This window comes from Halichondria panicea, chromosome 10 (genome assembly GCF_963675165.1).
Source record: "Halichondria panicea chromosome 10, odHalPani1.1, whole genome shotgun sequence".
Taxonomy (NCBI): Eukaryota; Metazoa; Porifera; class Demospongiae; order Suberitida; family Halichondriidae; genus Halichondria; species Halichondria panicea.
This window is the reverse complement of record NC_087386.1, coordinates 2,895,370-2,911,961: the sequence shown is the minus strand read 5'-3', so window position 1 is coordinate 2,911,961 and position 16,592 is coordinate 2,895,370. Positions and strand designations below refer to the sequence as shown.

Genomic DNA, 16,592 nt, shown 5'->3' with positions numbered 1-16,592 from the left:
CTATATTATATACCTAAATAATAGATACAATAACTGTTATTATAGATTGAGTTCATGCAGGCAAAATTAAGTGTTAGCTACATGCATTTGCTGCAATGCCACTGTGCTATCTTCCCAGCTTTTTTTTGTGATAACGATACGCACTTGATGTGGAACCATTGGTCACATGTGTGACAAGCAATCATGGTTGAAGCACGAGGCACTCTCTTGTATACGCATACATACTTAGGGCATTGCTCCTTGTCTTCTGCACAATCAAAACATATACATGGAAATAAGTGCCACTTGCATTTATCGTACACTTATATGCATTGCCCGAGTCAATATAATTACATTATATCACTACATGCCATGCATGCACTATATATAATTATTGTTTGTCAGCACATAATAATTATCTAATTACCTCCTACAATTGCAACTTGTACAGCAGATTTGCCTTGTGGTTTATTAGCACAGTTCTTTTTTCTTTTGGCACCATTGGTAGACAATATCTTGGCAGATTGTGGTTGACTAGCAGGTTTTCTTTTGCTTCTGGTATTTGCAGGCGATCGTGGTTTACTAGCAATTTTGGTTTTGCTTCTGTTCTTGGCAGCATAATTTGATTTGTCTGCATGTGAGTATAATTATGATAACTTCAAAGCTTATATAAAAAACATAGTATAATACATGCACAATACATGCAGGCACTTGACATGCATCTTACTTTGCTTGCCAGTTGCTTTGAATTCAGCGAGACATTTACTGTTGTCTGAATAGATATACAATTTGCACAATGTTTTTAAGTGCATCATGCATGCACTATTATTATATATTTATAGCTACCTTTTTTAACGCCCAACTTCACTTTGGCCAATTCTGTTAACAGGTTCCTTCTTACCACAACTGTAGTAGATGTTGCTTTTCTGCGTGCATGGCCACTCAATCTGGCAGGACTTACTCCAATTCTTTCATACAATTTTGTCAGTGATACCGAAACAGGACGCTTCTTTTGCACTGAGAGTGCAGGATAAAAGTATGTGCAGGGCATTGTATACTATAATGGCGCATGCATGCATGCATGTGCTAATTATTAATTACTGCGAAATGTTTTATATTATATAGGTTCATGAAATGGCTCTCTATATATAAAAGCAGTATTTCTTTGAATCATCAGGAGTAATTAACTCCGGCATGCTTATCAGAATCACCTCCAGCCCCATTAATATAATAATATATGTTTTGCACGTTATAATAGCAGATAGTCAAGGCGGCAAACTATACTACGGCCAGTCTACGGGGCCCACAAAAACAGCAAAAATTAGCTATAATGTATATATACACCATACCTAATTGCCTCTGTCTTAATTGGTGGTGTAACTCCTAGTCGATGGAGACGGACAGGTGTGAGAGGATAATGACATAGCACTGCATCCATGTATATAAAATATGACATAATTTTATATAATTAAACTAATCGTATTTGTGGGTATATATAATTATATATAAATTACATGCAGAGCCCTCAGCAGAAATGTTCGGGTGTTCTGAATAGTCATAGGAAACCACAATTACCAATAGCTTAGCATTAGTAAAACCAGTAGGTTTACATAGGATTGGCAGTGGGTTTGCCCGTGTTTAGCAATATTTCAATTATTTTGACTCATGTTCAAACTGTTCTATCTCTGCAGGGAAAGGCCACATCAAAACTGAATGGACAGATAGTTTATTTAGCCTTTTCTCTCTTTGTATCTCTCATTTCATAATCCATGAACGTTTTAAATGTATGAATATTGTCATTTTAAAAATTGCACTATTTCGACGTTTCACCGCTCGTTGTCCGACTGACTAAAGGCCTGTCCACACTAGACACTCAATGCGCATTGAACATCCACCAAATCATTCCATGCAGGTTACCAGTACGGTTCGTGCATGTTACTACGCATGGACTGTGTGTACCTGTGCTCAACACTGCATGTATTAGGAACATCAATTCATCACAAATCATCATGATTATATGCCCGCACATTCCAAAATGGATGTATAATAAAAATTGTGTATTTATAATATATTGGCAGGGAAAACATGGAAAACTACCAGTACATGTGATTGACGTTGTAACGGATTGGAGTTATGCTCTCGTCGGATTTCTTGTTTCCACGCTTTTTTGTGGTTCCCCTGGCCAATCCTAGCAATTTTTCACATTGCAAATGTTTTTCTAGTCGGATATCGGTATCATATAAAGTAAAGTGATAGTAATTGCTAATTAGGTGACTGCATGTATATCTCAACACATTCACATGTATAAGCACTGCAAAACAATTTACTTCTAAAACAGTTACTTTGCAGTTCCTTTTGGGAGAATTGGCTTTTTTCCTCTAGCATAGCACTTGCTGGTATACTCGTTTCGGCTTAATACCATTCGGTGGAGATAAAAAAGGTGGTGAACCTTGTTCATTGAGCACAGAATATGACTAAACCGATGTACCCAAACAAATGTCTGCTCCCCAGCCTGTGTATTGAAGTCAGGATTCTCGCTCTTCAGTTCAGCAGGAGAAAACTTTAATTTACAATCTGGAGACACATGGTTTTGAAAATGAAACACATCGATGATTTTGTTAACATCAAGCCACAAACGGTCCAATGGCGGAGTAAATGGTAGAGGAGCACGAGCAGCCTTCAGCTTTGCTAAATTGCACATGTTGTCATAGGCCAATGAGATAGGCTTCCCAATACCACCACGAGACTTAGCTAGAGACAGCAGCCATTGAATCAAAATTAAGAACACTTGTGATGGCGATTCAGACCTATATAGGTATATAAATTATATATAGAGTGCATTTGTTTTATACATGCATAGTTTCTATTCATGTCAACAGTTGAGGGTTAGTACTTATAATTATAGGCACTAGCTATATTACAGTTCAGTATAATGTATAGCTATTATGCTAAAATGTATACAGGAAAAGGGTCATGTGAATGCATGGCGTGTACCTGTACAATGGTTGCCAAGTGTCAATATGACCACCCCCTCTGATGACAAATTGGTGCCCTCTAGACCACTTCCTCAACCGTTTGGATTTACCCGTATCTTTCCTGCAAACTCGTTCATTAGGGTCATCATACACAGTACTTCGTACTAGTTTAGGATGCTTCTCAATTAAAGCTGCAGTACCTATAGGATAAAGTTCAATAAAAGTAATAGAGAATTCTACATAATTATATACCTTGTGAGGTGGTAGCAGATGTTCCAAATTGGTTTGTATTGACTTTAATAGAGTTCACAACTGCATCAACAGTATCAGTGTCACCCTCACACTCCTCTTCATTTTCTAATTAAATCGTGTAAGTAAATAATTGTACCACTGTATCTTAAATTACCAACTGCTTGAGCACCACAATATTTGAGAAACTGTCTCAGATCAATAGGCACATCAGGAGCTTCATTCTGTAGCAAAAGACAGTGTTCCTCGCAAAACGCCTTATTGTGAATTGGGGAGTTTGTACACACATCAGGTAAATTGAGAGCTGGAATTCCATCACTGATTTGCTGCAAAGGTTTTGAAATTACAAATTACAATGTAACTATAATGTTTGTGGAAATGAATAAGTTGCCATCCATCACCTCAACTTTGAACATGCAGTGTGGGAAAACAGTCTTCCAAATTCCATCTGTAACCCACAGTTGACCACAACCTATTGGGTTCAATACTAATTATACAGTCATGCATGCACTAAAATTACCTCTTTTCTTGCATTCAGCAGTACACGTGTCTTCTTTGTGGTGGTATATAGAGATTGCCGCCTTACTTCTTCAATCCTTTCCATACACTCCTCTCTCTCACTGTCTTTATGGAAACGATAGTCGATCTTATTGACTCGTCTCAACTCATTCTCCACTTCTCCATTATAGAAGGCTTCCCCAACAATACAGGGACTAAGCTCTGTACTTGAACACCATTACTTATCTAGACATAAATTATTTGCTTCTCTATTTATACCTTCATCTGGTGGTATCTCTAAAGCAGTATTGTAACTTTCAGCAAACCCTTGAAAGGAAACCCAAGAGTGATTACTACAGGAAAAATAATTATGTTGAGATGGACATTATTTATTCATGAAACAGTTTTGCTATAAGTACTAAACATTGTTCACTTACGCAAGGCTACACTGCCACTCCAACGAAAAATAAATGGTGTCAGACACTTTATTGAGTTTGGGGGTACATACGGAATCCATTCTCAGACTTGTTTCCAAAGTGAGCATAGTTATAAGTTATGTTGCAAACTTTACACCTTAGCGTACACTTTCTTCCTCTAACAAAACCATTCAGAGAGTAACACTTTATCTGAAAATATTGTTTAGGATAAAAATAATAGTTTAGCCAATAAAAAACTCACATGGCAAGAATGATTAGACACCAATGGTCGGTCACAGTCAAAACAGGTGTTTGTGGGTGGAGTCAACAATGGAGGGTAGTTATTCGGAGTAGATCGTACAAGGTGTGGGCAGTGGTTATCGACAAATTCAGCCACCATTTCTATACTTTCCTGTTGGACACCAGGTAGAGAGAGGTCACAGTTACACAAGATTTTTTTTTTTTCGGAATCAGTAACATTGCCAGAGATCGAACGCAGTAAAAGGCACACCTCATTCACAAGTACAAACCCAAACCTAGCTACCAACCAAGATTCTTTCACTTCTCTGCTCAACTTATCGAGTGTGCTCCATGTGTTGAGGTCGATCGAAGCCAGTGATTCGTAAGAAGAGAGAAGGGAAGAGGTCTGTAATTTTAGACGTTTGTGCTGTTGAGATATTTCACCTATAGATGGAAGTAGGGACATTGTTGCAGATCTATATAGGTTTAGAAGACAAACTATCTATGTAATGTTAGAGCATGTTCTTATAGCCATAAATAGTGCAATTTGATTGGTTAGAGGAAGTGTTCTATCCAACTTAGAAAATTGTGTACTAGACAATCATGTACTTCACTTATAGAAAACACTTACAATCATGTAGCAAAGATTAGATAACAATTCATGGCTAGGAGCAAATCCATCTGAGACACTATGATATAAAATTCTTAGACACTGTTTAGTTTCTACATGACTTAGAAGCCCTCAAGCCCTAGGGCTAATAAAACTCTCACTAAGATGTGGATACTACAAGCAGCCTTTGGACTTCTAAAGTATGAAAGTTAGTAATCAATTAATGTGTAAAAGAATGCATAGGTGCCAACTTCCCGATTTAGGGAAAAAAACATGGGCCCGTTACAGCCCTGCTGCCATTGAAGGAGGCACATTTTGGGGATTCACAATAATTTAAGCCCATGCAGACTCTGAGACAACAATTAATAGCGTGAATCTGATTTTCAGTGCAAAAACAACAATGAATACAAGTTTTCCTACATGGAAGATGTGAGTATTGTGGTGTCCCAGATAGACCAGCATGCAGTAGCATCACTGCACAGCTCTGGATGTGGCTGCACTAGTAGTTATAGTGCGTCTAGATCTAGTAAGTGAGCCCCGCCCACTTATTGGACTGTCATTCATAATCTATTAGACTAAGTTTTCTAGAAGTTTTCTTGTTGTTCAAAGCTGATTCTGCTCAGGATTTACTATTATTTAGCAGTAGTTTGAAGCCTTTAAGGCTTGCTAAGCTTTATATTGGAGCTTAATAACCCCGCTCAAGAGCAGCAACCTTGAAAATCAGGGATATATGAGGTGAATAGCAGTTTCTTTTCGGGACAGGGGTGATAGAACTAAATTTGAGACAGTCTAGGGTAGTTTGGAGATAGTTGGCAGAGACTGGTACATACACAGCTTGATTGTAGATAGATGTAATAGTTTTTTAAATTGTGATCATTTTCCTGTTCACAAAATTGATATGCTGATTTTTTTGTCCGCAAATGATACAGCAAATGAATCAACCAGCAGCTGTGGCCACAAGTGTTGACAGGGGAATCCAGATAGCTATATACAGCCAAAATATTATGAAGAAGAATTGCCGAGCTTTAATGCACCCATTGTAAAAGCTAAGGAACCCCTCCGAGCTCCAAGACGGGAACAACTCGCACTAAGCAATGGTTGTCGAATAGCAACTCTTCCTGTTAGAAATATATAGTCTAAGTGTTAGAGCCACCTTTCACAACATCGCCATCAACCTACCACCCTTACCTAATCAATGTACACCGTCTTAAATATCAAATGAACATTCATATGGACAGCAACAATAATAAAACACAATACTACATACAATTAATATAGTGATTAATGTCTTTTACATCTTTTTGCTTTGAAATGTGTGTACAATGTCACCCCATCTTCCTCTTTTTATAATCTTTATTCCACAATACCAACCAGGAGATCGCCAGTGCAATAAAAATGCTAGTTTATGTCTTCGTGCATCGCTCAGTGGAGCATCGCTCAGTGGACACTCTCCAATACTTCTCTAACGACGTATCCTATACGATTCCATTTTGAGTCAAGAAAAACTTGAACTGCTATGGCACGTGAGTCGTACCGATTCGATGCCTCGTGTAGCACTCTTACTTCAATGGGTATGCCATTGCTGTGTAATCTATTCACTTCAGCCAGATGCGTTGGTACTGCTCCTCTTTTGCAGATCCAGCACTGCACAACGCCTTCTTGGTCATTGACATCAATACCTTGGTGATCGACATCATCAGCAGCAGCTGTACTATTTGTTGTAGACATTGATGGTGGTATATCTGGTGGTAGAAGATTCCAATTCCAAACAACAAACACTTTGTTGTCGAAAGTGTTGAAATTATCCAGCTCTAGTTCTACATTTGACCTCATAAATTCATCCATAGGAATATTCTTACAGCCAGTTCACACTGATATCATAGTGTTCACCTTCACTAGCTCAGAAGTTTCTCGAATAAATCCAGTCATGCTGTCGTCCTTTGCGTACTTAATTAACGTGTACATACGCAAGCAATCAGCAATTGAAGTTGTGTCACATGATATTATGACTCTGAATGACGCGTGTCCAACCTCCTCTGGTTATAAAGGATTTAGTGCTGTCACGTGAGCTCTAGCCTCGTGGCAGCTATGTCACGTGAGCTCTAGCCTTGTGGCAGCTAAATCTAGCTACATTTTAAATCAGTTGCTGGTGGCTAGCTAGCTAGCTAGACGTAATAGCAAGTTTTAGTAGGTTTGTAGATCCAGTAACTGATGCAAAGGAGAAGGAGATACTATCTAAAGCTATCTGGACTGACTGGGCATGTTCTCGACTTATTTCTCCTGCTGACCAACAGTCCCGATCCCACTATACTACTGGATATGCCTCCAGCTGATCTGGCTTACTGGATGGGAAACTTTGTGCGCAAACTTGCTCTTTTGGAAAGCTATGATATTCGAAGCACCTTTGATGAAACAATTGTATGGATCTGGCTTAGGTACAGGTATGTACATCTTCTAAGCAAGCTGAGCCTATTTCTTCAGACGAAAAAACGATGCTATATATGATGAAGTCAGCAATTTGGTACACATGAAACAAGTCGAAACAATAACATTCAACTTTCTAATACTTTTCAGCTTTGCTTGTGTACATATTCAATCTGCTTGTATTATTATTATAATTATGATGACATTCAGATTCAATCTGCTTATATTATGGTTGTTTGATAAAAAGTGTGCATTAACAAACCAACTTAAAGCACACTTAATGATTCTGTTTGATGAAGAGAACAATATCCTTTAGATCTATATAAAACTTATAATTTATGCCATTTAGCAGAACTTCCACCAATAGTGCTGTGATCAAGCCGAAGTACAGAAGCTGGTCAAATGCTTTACAAAATACTCCTTGGGAACCTCGGAGGGCAACTAACTATCAGTGGAGAATGTTCACGACATGGCCCTATATTTAAAGTACTGGGAGCCTGCGGTATTTTCAAGAAACTCGATGTAAGTCAAACCATCTGACCGGGCGATTACACCATTCTTTACAACGTCTTGGATGTAATTGGTTGCCAAGACTTCTGCGGTAAATGAACAAGTTGGAGTGCTGGTTGAAAATGGCCAGAAGCTTGAAGTGCAGCAATGTGTGCACAGCGAGGACCACCCTGAAGAAAAGTGTATATTTTTCCTGAACAGCTATAAATGTAGCCTCGAGACCAGCCGTTCTTTCAGATAAGGAACGGCTGGTCTCGAGGCTAGGCCTAATGGTGTGTAGACTTTTGTGATTATTATGACATTGAGATATATATATAAGACTAGACTAATACATAAAAATGAGTAATAAAAGTAATAGTTTAGGGTGTGTTGGGTTTGTATAGACGTGATGGCTCTCTAATCACCTCGCCGGGTAACTGAACGAGATGGAGGCGGTACCTCAATACCCTAAGGCATGCAGTTCTTTATGCAACTGTTGCATCAAAACCCGGTGATAAAGACTACAAGTACAAACCGCCTATAGTATACAGTATATCTATGAATGTGTGTATACATGTAAAATAGGCTAATAATGTTTATTTGTTGCGCATGTGCAATTTCTTTTTACCACAACATCAATAAAAGTGTTTGTGTTGTAATTCTATAGAAGACAATTATATCGTTTAATAATTATGGCTACTTGTTCTGACAATGTTGATGCAAGTCTCATCTTAGACACACTGATTGAAAAAACTGGAATAACAGAGGAGCAGCTAGATGGCACAGTGGAAGAGGGGCACCTGCTGAAGCTGGCTGGACTGTTTGGTGGCTGGGAGAAATACGTGGGAGTGACTGGACTTGGTCTCAATGAGGCACAGAAAGCTGATGTAAGGGATGCTGTTTTCCGAGAAGGGCATGAAAAGGGCATGATCAAAGCTCTGACATTTTGGCTCAAAAGAAACCCTTACCCTAGCTATCGCTCGCTGATTGAGATTTTGTTGAAACTGGAGGAGGGGCTGCTAGCTGCCAATGTGTGCAATACTGGTGAGAGTTGTAAGAATGCAGCCTTGTATATTGTTGAAGCTGTGTACATGTAGTGCTAAGCACGTAGTTGTGCAGTTCCACTATAATATTTTTGCGGTTACTAAAATCCTATTATTTTTGTTCCACAGTTACTACGTTGACCTTTGGTTCTAAAGAATCCAGGCCAGTCTCAGGTGGTAAGTTGATATTACCATAGATAGAAGAGAAAGGCATTGGCAACAGAGTGCACTTCGGGTACCATCTGTGTTTCGCCTCGAGGCTTACTTCTAACCATAGATATAAGAAGGGAGAGGGATGGGAAACGCTACGTAAATATAGCATTGACGAACCGCGTTTCGGCCAATGTTTTCTTCTTTATTTCCTCTAGCCCATGCTTTTAGCTAGTACTAGGCTAAAACTAGCTATACTGAGCTCCATGTATTAGCAACAGCTAGTGGAACGTCACAACAAGGTAGTAGCAATAGTTAGTGAGACCCCTCCAAGCAGTAAAAAGCAGCTTGGACAGGCAAATTCTTGAGAGGAGCTCTGTCTGTACCGTTGAGTATTCCAGTACCGTCACAGACATAATAGAGAATTATAGAAATGTAGCAAAGTTCTGGTAAATTACTGTGCCGATCAATAAACCAACTATCAATGAATACAAAGAGACATTTACCTACATTCAATCATTGATGTAACTTTCTAAATGGATACACAAAAAGTCTGCTTTTAAAAACCAGCTTACTAAGACAAAAATGAACATTACTTACCAACCTAAAGCCAAGTGGCTTTGATTTTACTTGCATACAATGCCCAGCTACTTAAAAGAGGGAATCATTAATATTTTGGGCTGTAGTCACAGTTGTAGAAGGTACAGAAAGCCACTAGAAAGAGCCGAAACGATAATACAACACTCAAAAAACTGCCTTTGAAAGTTTTCAAGCTCTTGGTGAGATACACGGCAACGCTTCTATATGATGCACAGTAGGCGTGGATGCTCAGCACAGGACTAAGAGTCCCAGTGGGGCCGGGAGCTGTGAATGATAGTAATAACATTTCCCGCTGGGTTGGCGGGGTGTCTAGAGCCGAAACGTGGATCAACTTTTGGCATTGCATAGAAGTGATTGTGCGCACGTGCTCTGTTTCCCATCCCTCTCCCTTCTTATATCTATGTTCTAACGTGGGAGTCTAAACGTGAATAATTCATGAGAATTGTTTTTGCCGTCTATAAAAAAAAGTCTATTAGCAGTTCTACTGCTAAACATCAACTTCACCTAGCTCATTTGTGTGGCGATTTGGGACATAGCACACTACTTAGTAACACAACCTTAGCTATATCATATGTGCTATAGGAACACAAGCATGAAAAAGCCTCTGACAGAGGCTCTGTGTACCTCTAGCTACTTCACGAAAATCAAGATTATATTTCTAAATGATACCTACCATCAGGGGGCATGTGTTTAAGTGTTGGAGGGGTCTTTGAGAAGTAGGCATTAATTAATTATAGATACGATAAGTTTCCCGGGTTTTCGCGTGAGTTTTAGGGCGAAACACGGATAGTTTCAGGCCCACCTGTGTACATTCAATGTAAAAGCATCACGTGAACTGCCCCTGTTGCCAATCCCTTTCTATGATATTAGCAGGAGCACATATTAAAAGAGGAGAGTATACAACTCCCACGCACACTCCATTCTACATCTAGTCGGCCACTAACACTTGTTAACCCGAGGCGCGTGGGCGGCCACGGGTTATAGTTTTTGTGTGATTTGTTTGTTTGTTTGTAATTTGTGAATCTACTCACCTGGATGCCACAGCACTGCGTTTACAGCATGGGTAGCCTCCACACAACAACTTAGTACTTTTAATAAGTGGCAGCTTACTGTGTTAAAGCTTTGTTGTCTAATAAAAGCAAGCAAAATGTAGCTTGAACAGAACTTGGCACATGCGTTGTTTATAACTGAAGTGATTCTGTACCAGGAACAATGGAACAGGGTCACTAAAGTAGAAAGCTATAATTATAGCTCCTGCTGCTTATAGCCATGTTAGCTGACTCTGGGATCCTACTCCATGCAGGACCTGGAGTCACACTTCCCTGATACTCCAGGCTTCTTTGCTGTGATCCTAATCCACAGTGCATAATTATGGTTTGCACTTTAGTGCTCTAGTACATGTAGTTGCAGTAATTGTGTTGTGTAAACTGTTGCTGATATCATAATTGGTTGCAGTAATAGTGTTGTGTAAACTGTTGCTGATATCATAATTAGTTGCAGTAATAGTGTTGTGTAAACTGTTGCTGATATCATAATAATTATTAATTAAGATGCGGTCTGATAGTGACTTGGTATGACATACTTGTACGTGTAACGTGGTTTACACTACAACTGCTACAGTTGGATACTCCTCTTTATGTACATGTACTCCTGCATGATATTACCTGTAGCTTAAAATTGATATTGCTTGCTGTTTCAAAAAATGGAACTCCATACCATGCATGCATGCATACGAGAATAAACTCATACAAGTGTTGAGAACATAATACACAATTTCATAATCCTATGCCCTGATTGATGATACCACTCATGCAATCGCAGATGTCCCTACATTGGAGCCTTTTGAGCCAACTGACAAGAGTGCTGCAGACACTACCACATCAGTACTGCCTATAGCAATGCCTTCGAATGGTGGGCTCTTAAGATTTGTACAATACTTACATTAATGATTTGTTTTTGCAGATGCTGCTCTCTCAGAGAAAGTGAAATGGTTTGAGGCACAGTTTTATAGCTTACAAGAGTTGGCACAGGTTGAGCTCACAAGGGAAGGAGTCACTGTTGAAAATTTCCGACAATCGTTAGCACGCCTCTCGAGTTCAATCAAAGCCGAGCATGAGAGCTTTCTGAAAGGAAAATATGCCACATTCAAGAAAGCTGAGGCTATTGAGGACATATTTTTTCACCTCAACTTCTACCTTAGTTTCATTGACTTTAGTCTTCTCGAGCACATTATCAATCACTTTGGCAGTTCCGACCTCAAGAAAAAGATGAGCCAATACTCAATGGACATGGTGCAGTTTCGCAAGACAACAACAGTGGCTGAGATTTTCCCTCATCTGTCCGGTCGACCAGAGCCACCACCCGAGTATGTCAAATTGGAGATGGAATTTGATTACAATCCACACACTTACACACTGGAGGATTTGGAGCAAACTCGTCTCAAGCTGGGAAGAGAGTTTTCACTATCAAAGTTGGCGCTTTTTCTTGTGAAGATTGTAACGGGCTCAGTTGTTTTGGTCTGCATACTGCCTGAGGGAATGGTGTGGAGAATTGATGCTGAAAAGTATAAAAATAGCTTTTTTGATTTAAAACTTGTGCGACTGCATCTAAACAATGAATGCCTTTATCGTATCGATCTGTCAAGAAAGTTTGCTCACAACATCAACAATGCAATTCTGTCTACTCCTGATTCTTGTGGACTGGCTATCATAACTGATCTTAACAATGGTGGCTCATTGGGATTTAATGATAGATACAGCAGGCTTAGAAACAGGTTCAAGGACTGCAACTTCGCCCTTTACAACACTTTTTTTCCAGTGGACAAGTTAGAATTATATGCGATCATATATGCTGTAAGCCACTATCTCAATCTCCCGAATACATCTAACTACCCGATTCTGTTTATGGTGAATGGTCCAGTGAGCAAGGATGTGAACACGTTTTTAGTATATGGACACAAGATCGACATTGGTAAAGATATCATTAAGCCACTAGTATCATGTGAACACCTTGCCGACAATCCCAAGATAATCATCATTGAGACCTACCCTCAGTGTAGGTCGCGAATTCCACACAGCCAAAACTTTATTGTCACTTTATTCAATTCTGATAGCAGCGACCCTGAGTGCAATCAAGACATATTTTTTAAAATGATTGACATCGAAGAAATATTTTTGAGATTAGAATCGCAAAACTTCAAACGGATGACTGTGAAGTCTCACCTCAAGCAACCAATCTACTTTTGCCAACATTCATCGATGGTAAGTTAATTATAGATCACGAATATTAATGTGTGTATTGTATTATAATTATAATGTGTGTGTTTTATAATAGAGTTTTACGTACAGTTTGCGCATGATGACCATGCATGTTCTATTCTGTGAAGCACCAATGTATTATTTTGGTACCATGCATGGTTATAATATGATTTCTGCAGGACATGTCAATGGGCTCTTTATCAAATTTTAAAGATGTTGTTGAAGATGTTGTTGGTGACGTTAACGATTTGATTAAGTCGACTCAAAACCCTAAAGGTTTGGCTATCATTATTGCCCTTAAGGATCATCTCAGAGCTACCAATACCAAAATGCTTACTGGCATATTTTCGAAACTGGATTATGTAGCCAAAAGTTACTCTAATCTTGAAGACGTCGTGTCTACAGTTACATACCACACAGAGTTGTCAGACCATCCGATAGTGTTTGCAATTAGTGGACAAGTAGCTGGAGATGACCCAAACCATTTGCTTTATAAAGGAAGTCGTATCGACATCTACTATGCTATTCTCAAGCCGCTTTGCATTCCTTATCTTTCTAAGCACCCAAAGATATTCCTTATCATGGCCTATACTGATACTGAAACCTCGCTGGACCTATCGCACCTGAGGGTTCCATTCATAGGAAACTTCATTTTTGCTTATATCCATTCTAAAACGATACAGATATCTTCTGAGACTACTGAGATTTTACAGCATGCACTCCAGAATACCAAAGCATCTATTGATGAAGTACTAGATGATGTTCGACGTAACATCCCGGGCCACTGTTCAATGAAGGTGATCTCTCGCCTCGACAAGCCAGTGTATATCCATGACAACCCAGTAGATCTTCATCGTGGCATTGGTGACGCTACTGGAACTGGTATAAGTACATAATTTAGTGTGCTAATAATATTTTACGTATTAATTTTGTTTCTTCTATAATTATAGACTCAGTTGGGACAAGTTAGCTACTGTATATAAATTATGGAAAGGACATAAGTGAACAAATGTAGGTTTTTTAATTATTATGTTCATCATGCTTTCTTAATTAAATGCTAATTACTTTTTATTGGTAATGTAGATCAAGGTGTAAGCTCCTTAGATATACTTGCACGAGCAGTCGGAAACACTAAAGGCACACTGAAGGGTTTCATCTGAAATCAATTCAATCAGTCATTTACAACACAAGCAAGACAATATATATAATTATCAAATCATTGCTAGTGTATTTGGCCTGGACGTTATCATGTGACCACAATCACATCAATGGACTGAACTTGTAGTGATTCGTGCATGTCGGACCTATGGCAAGCCAAACATATCAAAACTACGTGATCTAAAATCCAACGTGAATTGTTAATTACGGCCGTGATTATCAGATATATACGTACATGTCATGTAAGAGTACGATTTTGATATGACAGCGTGCACGATGGGATATAACAAAGTGACGTATGACGCTCCATTTGTTTTGTTATCCAATGAATGTTAAAAATTAATTTAATTAAGCCACATTTGTTGTGCTACGGTGTGTTATTTCGCTGCTAAAATTGACTTTTTTGTGCTATATTATATATAATTTATAGGTGCTTTATTTCAATGCTGTGTATGTATCAGAATAATAGGTGTCCTCAATTTGAATAAGGCTGAATAAATTAGGCTGATGAAGTGAGAATAAATAATTTGAATAATACGTGAACAAATTTGAATATTTGGCACAGGCCTATCAACGATGTTATTCTCAAGTGTATATGTATTCCTTACCTCTATAAGCACCCAAATATCATGGTCTATATATACTGATACTGAAACCCTCGCTGGGCCTATCGCACCTGATGGTTCCATCTGAGACTTCATTCTTGCGTACATCCATTCTAAAACGATACACGATATACGATATATATATTCTGAGACTACTGAGATTTACAGCATGCACTCCAGAATACCAAGATGAATTAAGCACTATAGATGAGATTCGACGTAACATCCCAGGCCACTCTACAATGAAGGTGATCTCTCGCCTCGACAAGCCAGTGTATAATATCCATGGTAACCTGTTGCGGCATTGGTGATGTGCCATCTGACAATGCTTGAATTAACCAACTGCCATGAGTGGCAAGTACACAATTTTAGTGTTTTACGTGTGTTGTAAGTGCTTCTCCTACATGCATGTATAGTTCAGATTTAGCAATTTATATTTTAGTAAGTACTCTCTATAATTATAATTATAGAAGATATAGCGCAAAACTGGTACAGTCATGCATTCTTAATAAAACTGTTATCATGCATCTACATTGATAACTCAACTCCTGTATTATTAATTTGCATGGCCAGAGATTACAGTAAAGTATACACAAAGAGCAATGGCATAAAATAGGAGGGGTCTACTAAACCACAGTCGTACAAACACTCAGCTACAAATGAAACAGTGAAATGTGCAAAGTTTCTGTGAATGACAGGGCAAAAAGTTGGGTTGAACTTACGCTATACAGATATATAAATGACTTCCTAACTGAGAACGAAGAGAAAAAAAATGCAAAATACAGATCGGGCAGAAAATAAGTTGTATTATAGTCTATGACAACATCATTACACTGAGCTCTCTAGGGGATACCCCTGGTAATGGTGCTGGATCACATGACCCATCCCTTGGTGCTCACTATCAATTTATTTATAGTTCCGTATGTTTCAATGTGTTGAGTTGTTGTCTTGCCAACGCTTCCTCTCGAGACTCGGGCGAAGGTGTGAGCCTGTGACAGCAGATACTAGCTGCTATCCATTAAAGAACTGGGTCGGCAGCTCGTTAGAATGTGGTGGAGAGGGGTAGCTGTTGTAACCGCACGGCATCTCCGACAGATGTTTCTGGATACACATGCAGTGGTGCTCTTCTCGGGGAATCGATTGTAGTGGTTGACGGACATTGCAGGAGGGTTGTCAACCATTATATCACTAACAGCTTACATCTCGTCAAAAGCTGTAATGGCAATGGAGGATGAGGGGTCAATACGTGAGCCGGGAGAGGTTAAAGGGTAGGGGGCAGTTCCAACTTTGAGGGTGGCACTATCGGGGGGGGGTGGTGATTGGAGAGGTAGCCATTGGGCTTTTGTTATATTCTAATGAGTAGGAGGCATATTTTTGGAAGTTGATAGGGTAGGAAGTTTGAGAGGGACCAAAATTCCATGTCAACAAGATGGACCCAGAAACGGATCTTGTCTCCGAAGTCAGCAGCCTCAGATATAGGATCTAGGAGGCAACTCAATGCTATAATAATTTATAGCTATTTCTGGGTTTGATAAATTGATTTGATGATGGAAGAGAACAATATTCTTGCCCCCAATTCTTGAAGTCCCAGAAACTTATGATTAGAGCCATTTAGCAGAACTTCCACCAATCGTGCTGTGATCAAGCTGAAGTACAGAAGCTGGTCAAATACTTTACAAAATACTCCTTGGGAACCTCGGAGGGCAACTAACTATCAGCGGAGAATGTTCACGACATGGCCCTATATTTAAAGTACTGGGAGTATTTTCAAGAAACTCGATGGAAGTCAAACCATCTCGGACTGGGCGATTATTACACCATTCTTTACAACCGTCTTGGATGTAATTGGTTGCCACCAAGACCTCTGCATGCGGTAAATAAACAAGTTGGAGTGCTGGT

At 39.2% G+C, this 16,592-nt stretch overlaps 2 protein-coding genes across 5 annotated transcripts; one reads left to right on the top strand and one right to left on the bottom strand.

Annotated features, from left to right (window-relative positions):
* Positions 1 to 50: 50 nt before the first annotated feature.
* On the bottom strand, positions 51 to 10,860 carry LOC135343141 (inhibitor of growth protein 3-like). 4 transcript variants are annotated; one of them, XM_064540112.1, is made up of 12 exons: positions 10,705 to 10,860; positions 4,380 to 4,801; positions 4,139 to 4,327; positions 3,981 to 4,054; positions 3,724 to 3,923; positions 3,605 to 3,675; positions 3,361 to 3,529; positions 3,207 to 3,311; positions 826 to 996; positions 707 to 751; positions 407 to 610; positions 51 to 247 (listed from the first exon to the last, which is right to left on the bottom strand). In XM_064540112.1, exons 6-12 carry the CDS (start codon positions 3,617 to 3,619, stop codon positions 78 to 80), a joined length of 879 nt encoding a protein of 292 aa, XP_064396182.1. In that variant the 5' UTR covers positions 3,620 to 3,675; positions 3,724 to 3,923; positions 3,981 to 4,054; positions 4,139 to 4,327; positions 4,380 to 4,801; positions 10,705 to 10,860; the 3' UTR covers positions 51 to 77. The 4 variants fall into 4 exon arrangements, 3 of the variants coding, with proteins under 3 accessions (XP_064396182.1, XP_064396180.1, XP_064396181.1); XR_010397065.1 differs by lacking the exons at positions 51 to 247; positions 407 to 610; positions 707 to 751; positions 826 to 996 and adding exons at positions 2,007 to 2,786; positions 2,974 to 3,075; XM_064540110.1 differs by lacking the exons at positions 51 to 247; positions 407 to 610; positions 707 to 751; positions 826 to 996 and adding exons at positions 2,019 to 2,786; positions 2,974 to 3,154.
* On the top strand, positions 8,176 to 13,991 carry LOC135343122 (uncharacterized). The gene is made up of 6 exons (XM_064540087.1): positions 8,176 to 8,924; positions 9,053 to 9,100; positions 11,495 to 11,584; positions 11,636 to 12,933; positions 13,110 to 13,812; positions 13,881 to 13,991. Exons 1-6 carry the CDS (start codon positions 8,573 to 8,575, stop codon positions 13,898 to 13,900), a joined length of 2,511 nt encoding a protein of 836 aa, XP_064396157.1. The 5' UTR covers positions 8,176 to 8,572; the 3' UTR covers positions 13,901 to 13,991.
* Positions 13,992 to 16,592: the final 2,601 nt, after the last annotated feature.

What these genes read in the sequence shown, in the direction of transcription:
- LOC135343141 (XM_064540111.1), bottom strand. An exon ending in ATCTGCTACCACCTCACAAG is followed by an intron (nt 3,155 to 3,206) that starts GTATATAATTAT and finishes TTTATCCTATAG; the next exon opens with GTACTGCAGCTTTAATTGAG. An exon ending in ACTTGGCAACCATTGTACAG is followed by an intron (nt 2,787 to 2,973) that starts GTACACGCCATG and finishes ATACCTATATAG; the next exon opens with GTCTGAATCGCCATCACAAG.
- LOC135343122 (XM_064540087.1), top strand. Translation starts at nt 8,573, where the DNA reads ATGGCTACTTGTTCTGACAATGTTGATGCAAGTCTCATCTTAGACACA. An exon ending in TATAGCAATGCCTTCGAATG is followed by an intron (nt 11,585 to 11,635) that starts GTGGGCTCTTAA and finishes TTGTTTTTGCAG; the next exon opens with ATGCTGCTCTCTCAGAGAAA. An exon ending in TGGTGACGCTACTGGAACTG is followed by an intron (nt 13,813 to 13,880) that starts GTATAAGTACAT and finishes CTATAATTATAG; the next exon opens with ACTCAGTTGGGACAAGTTAG.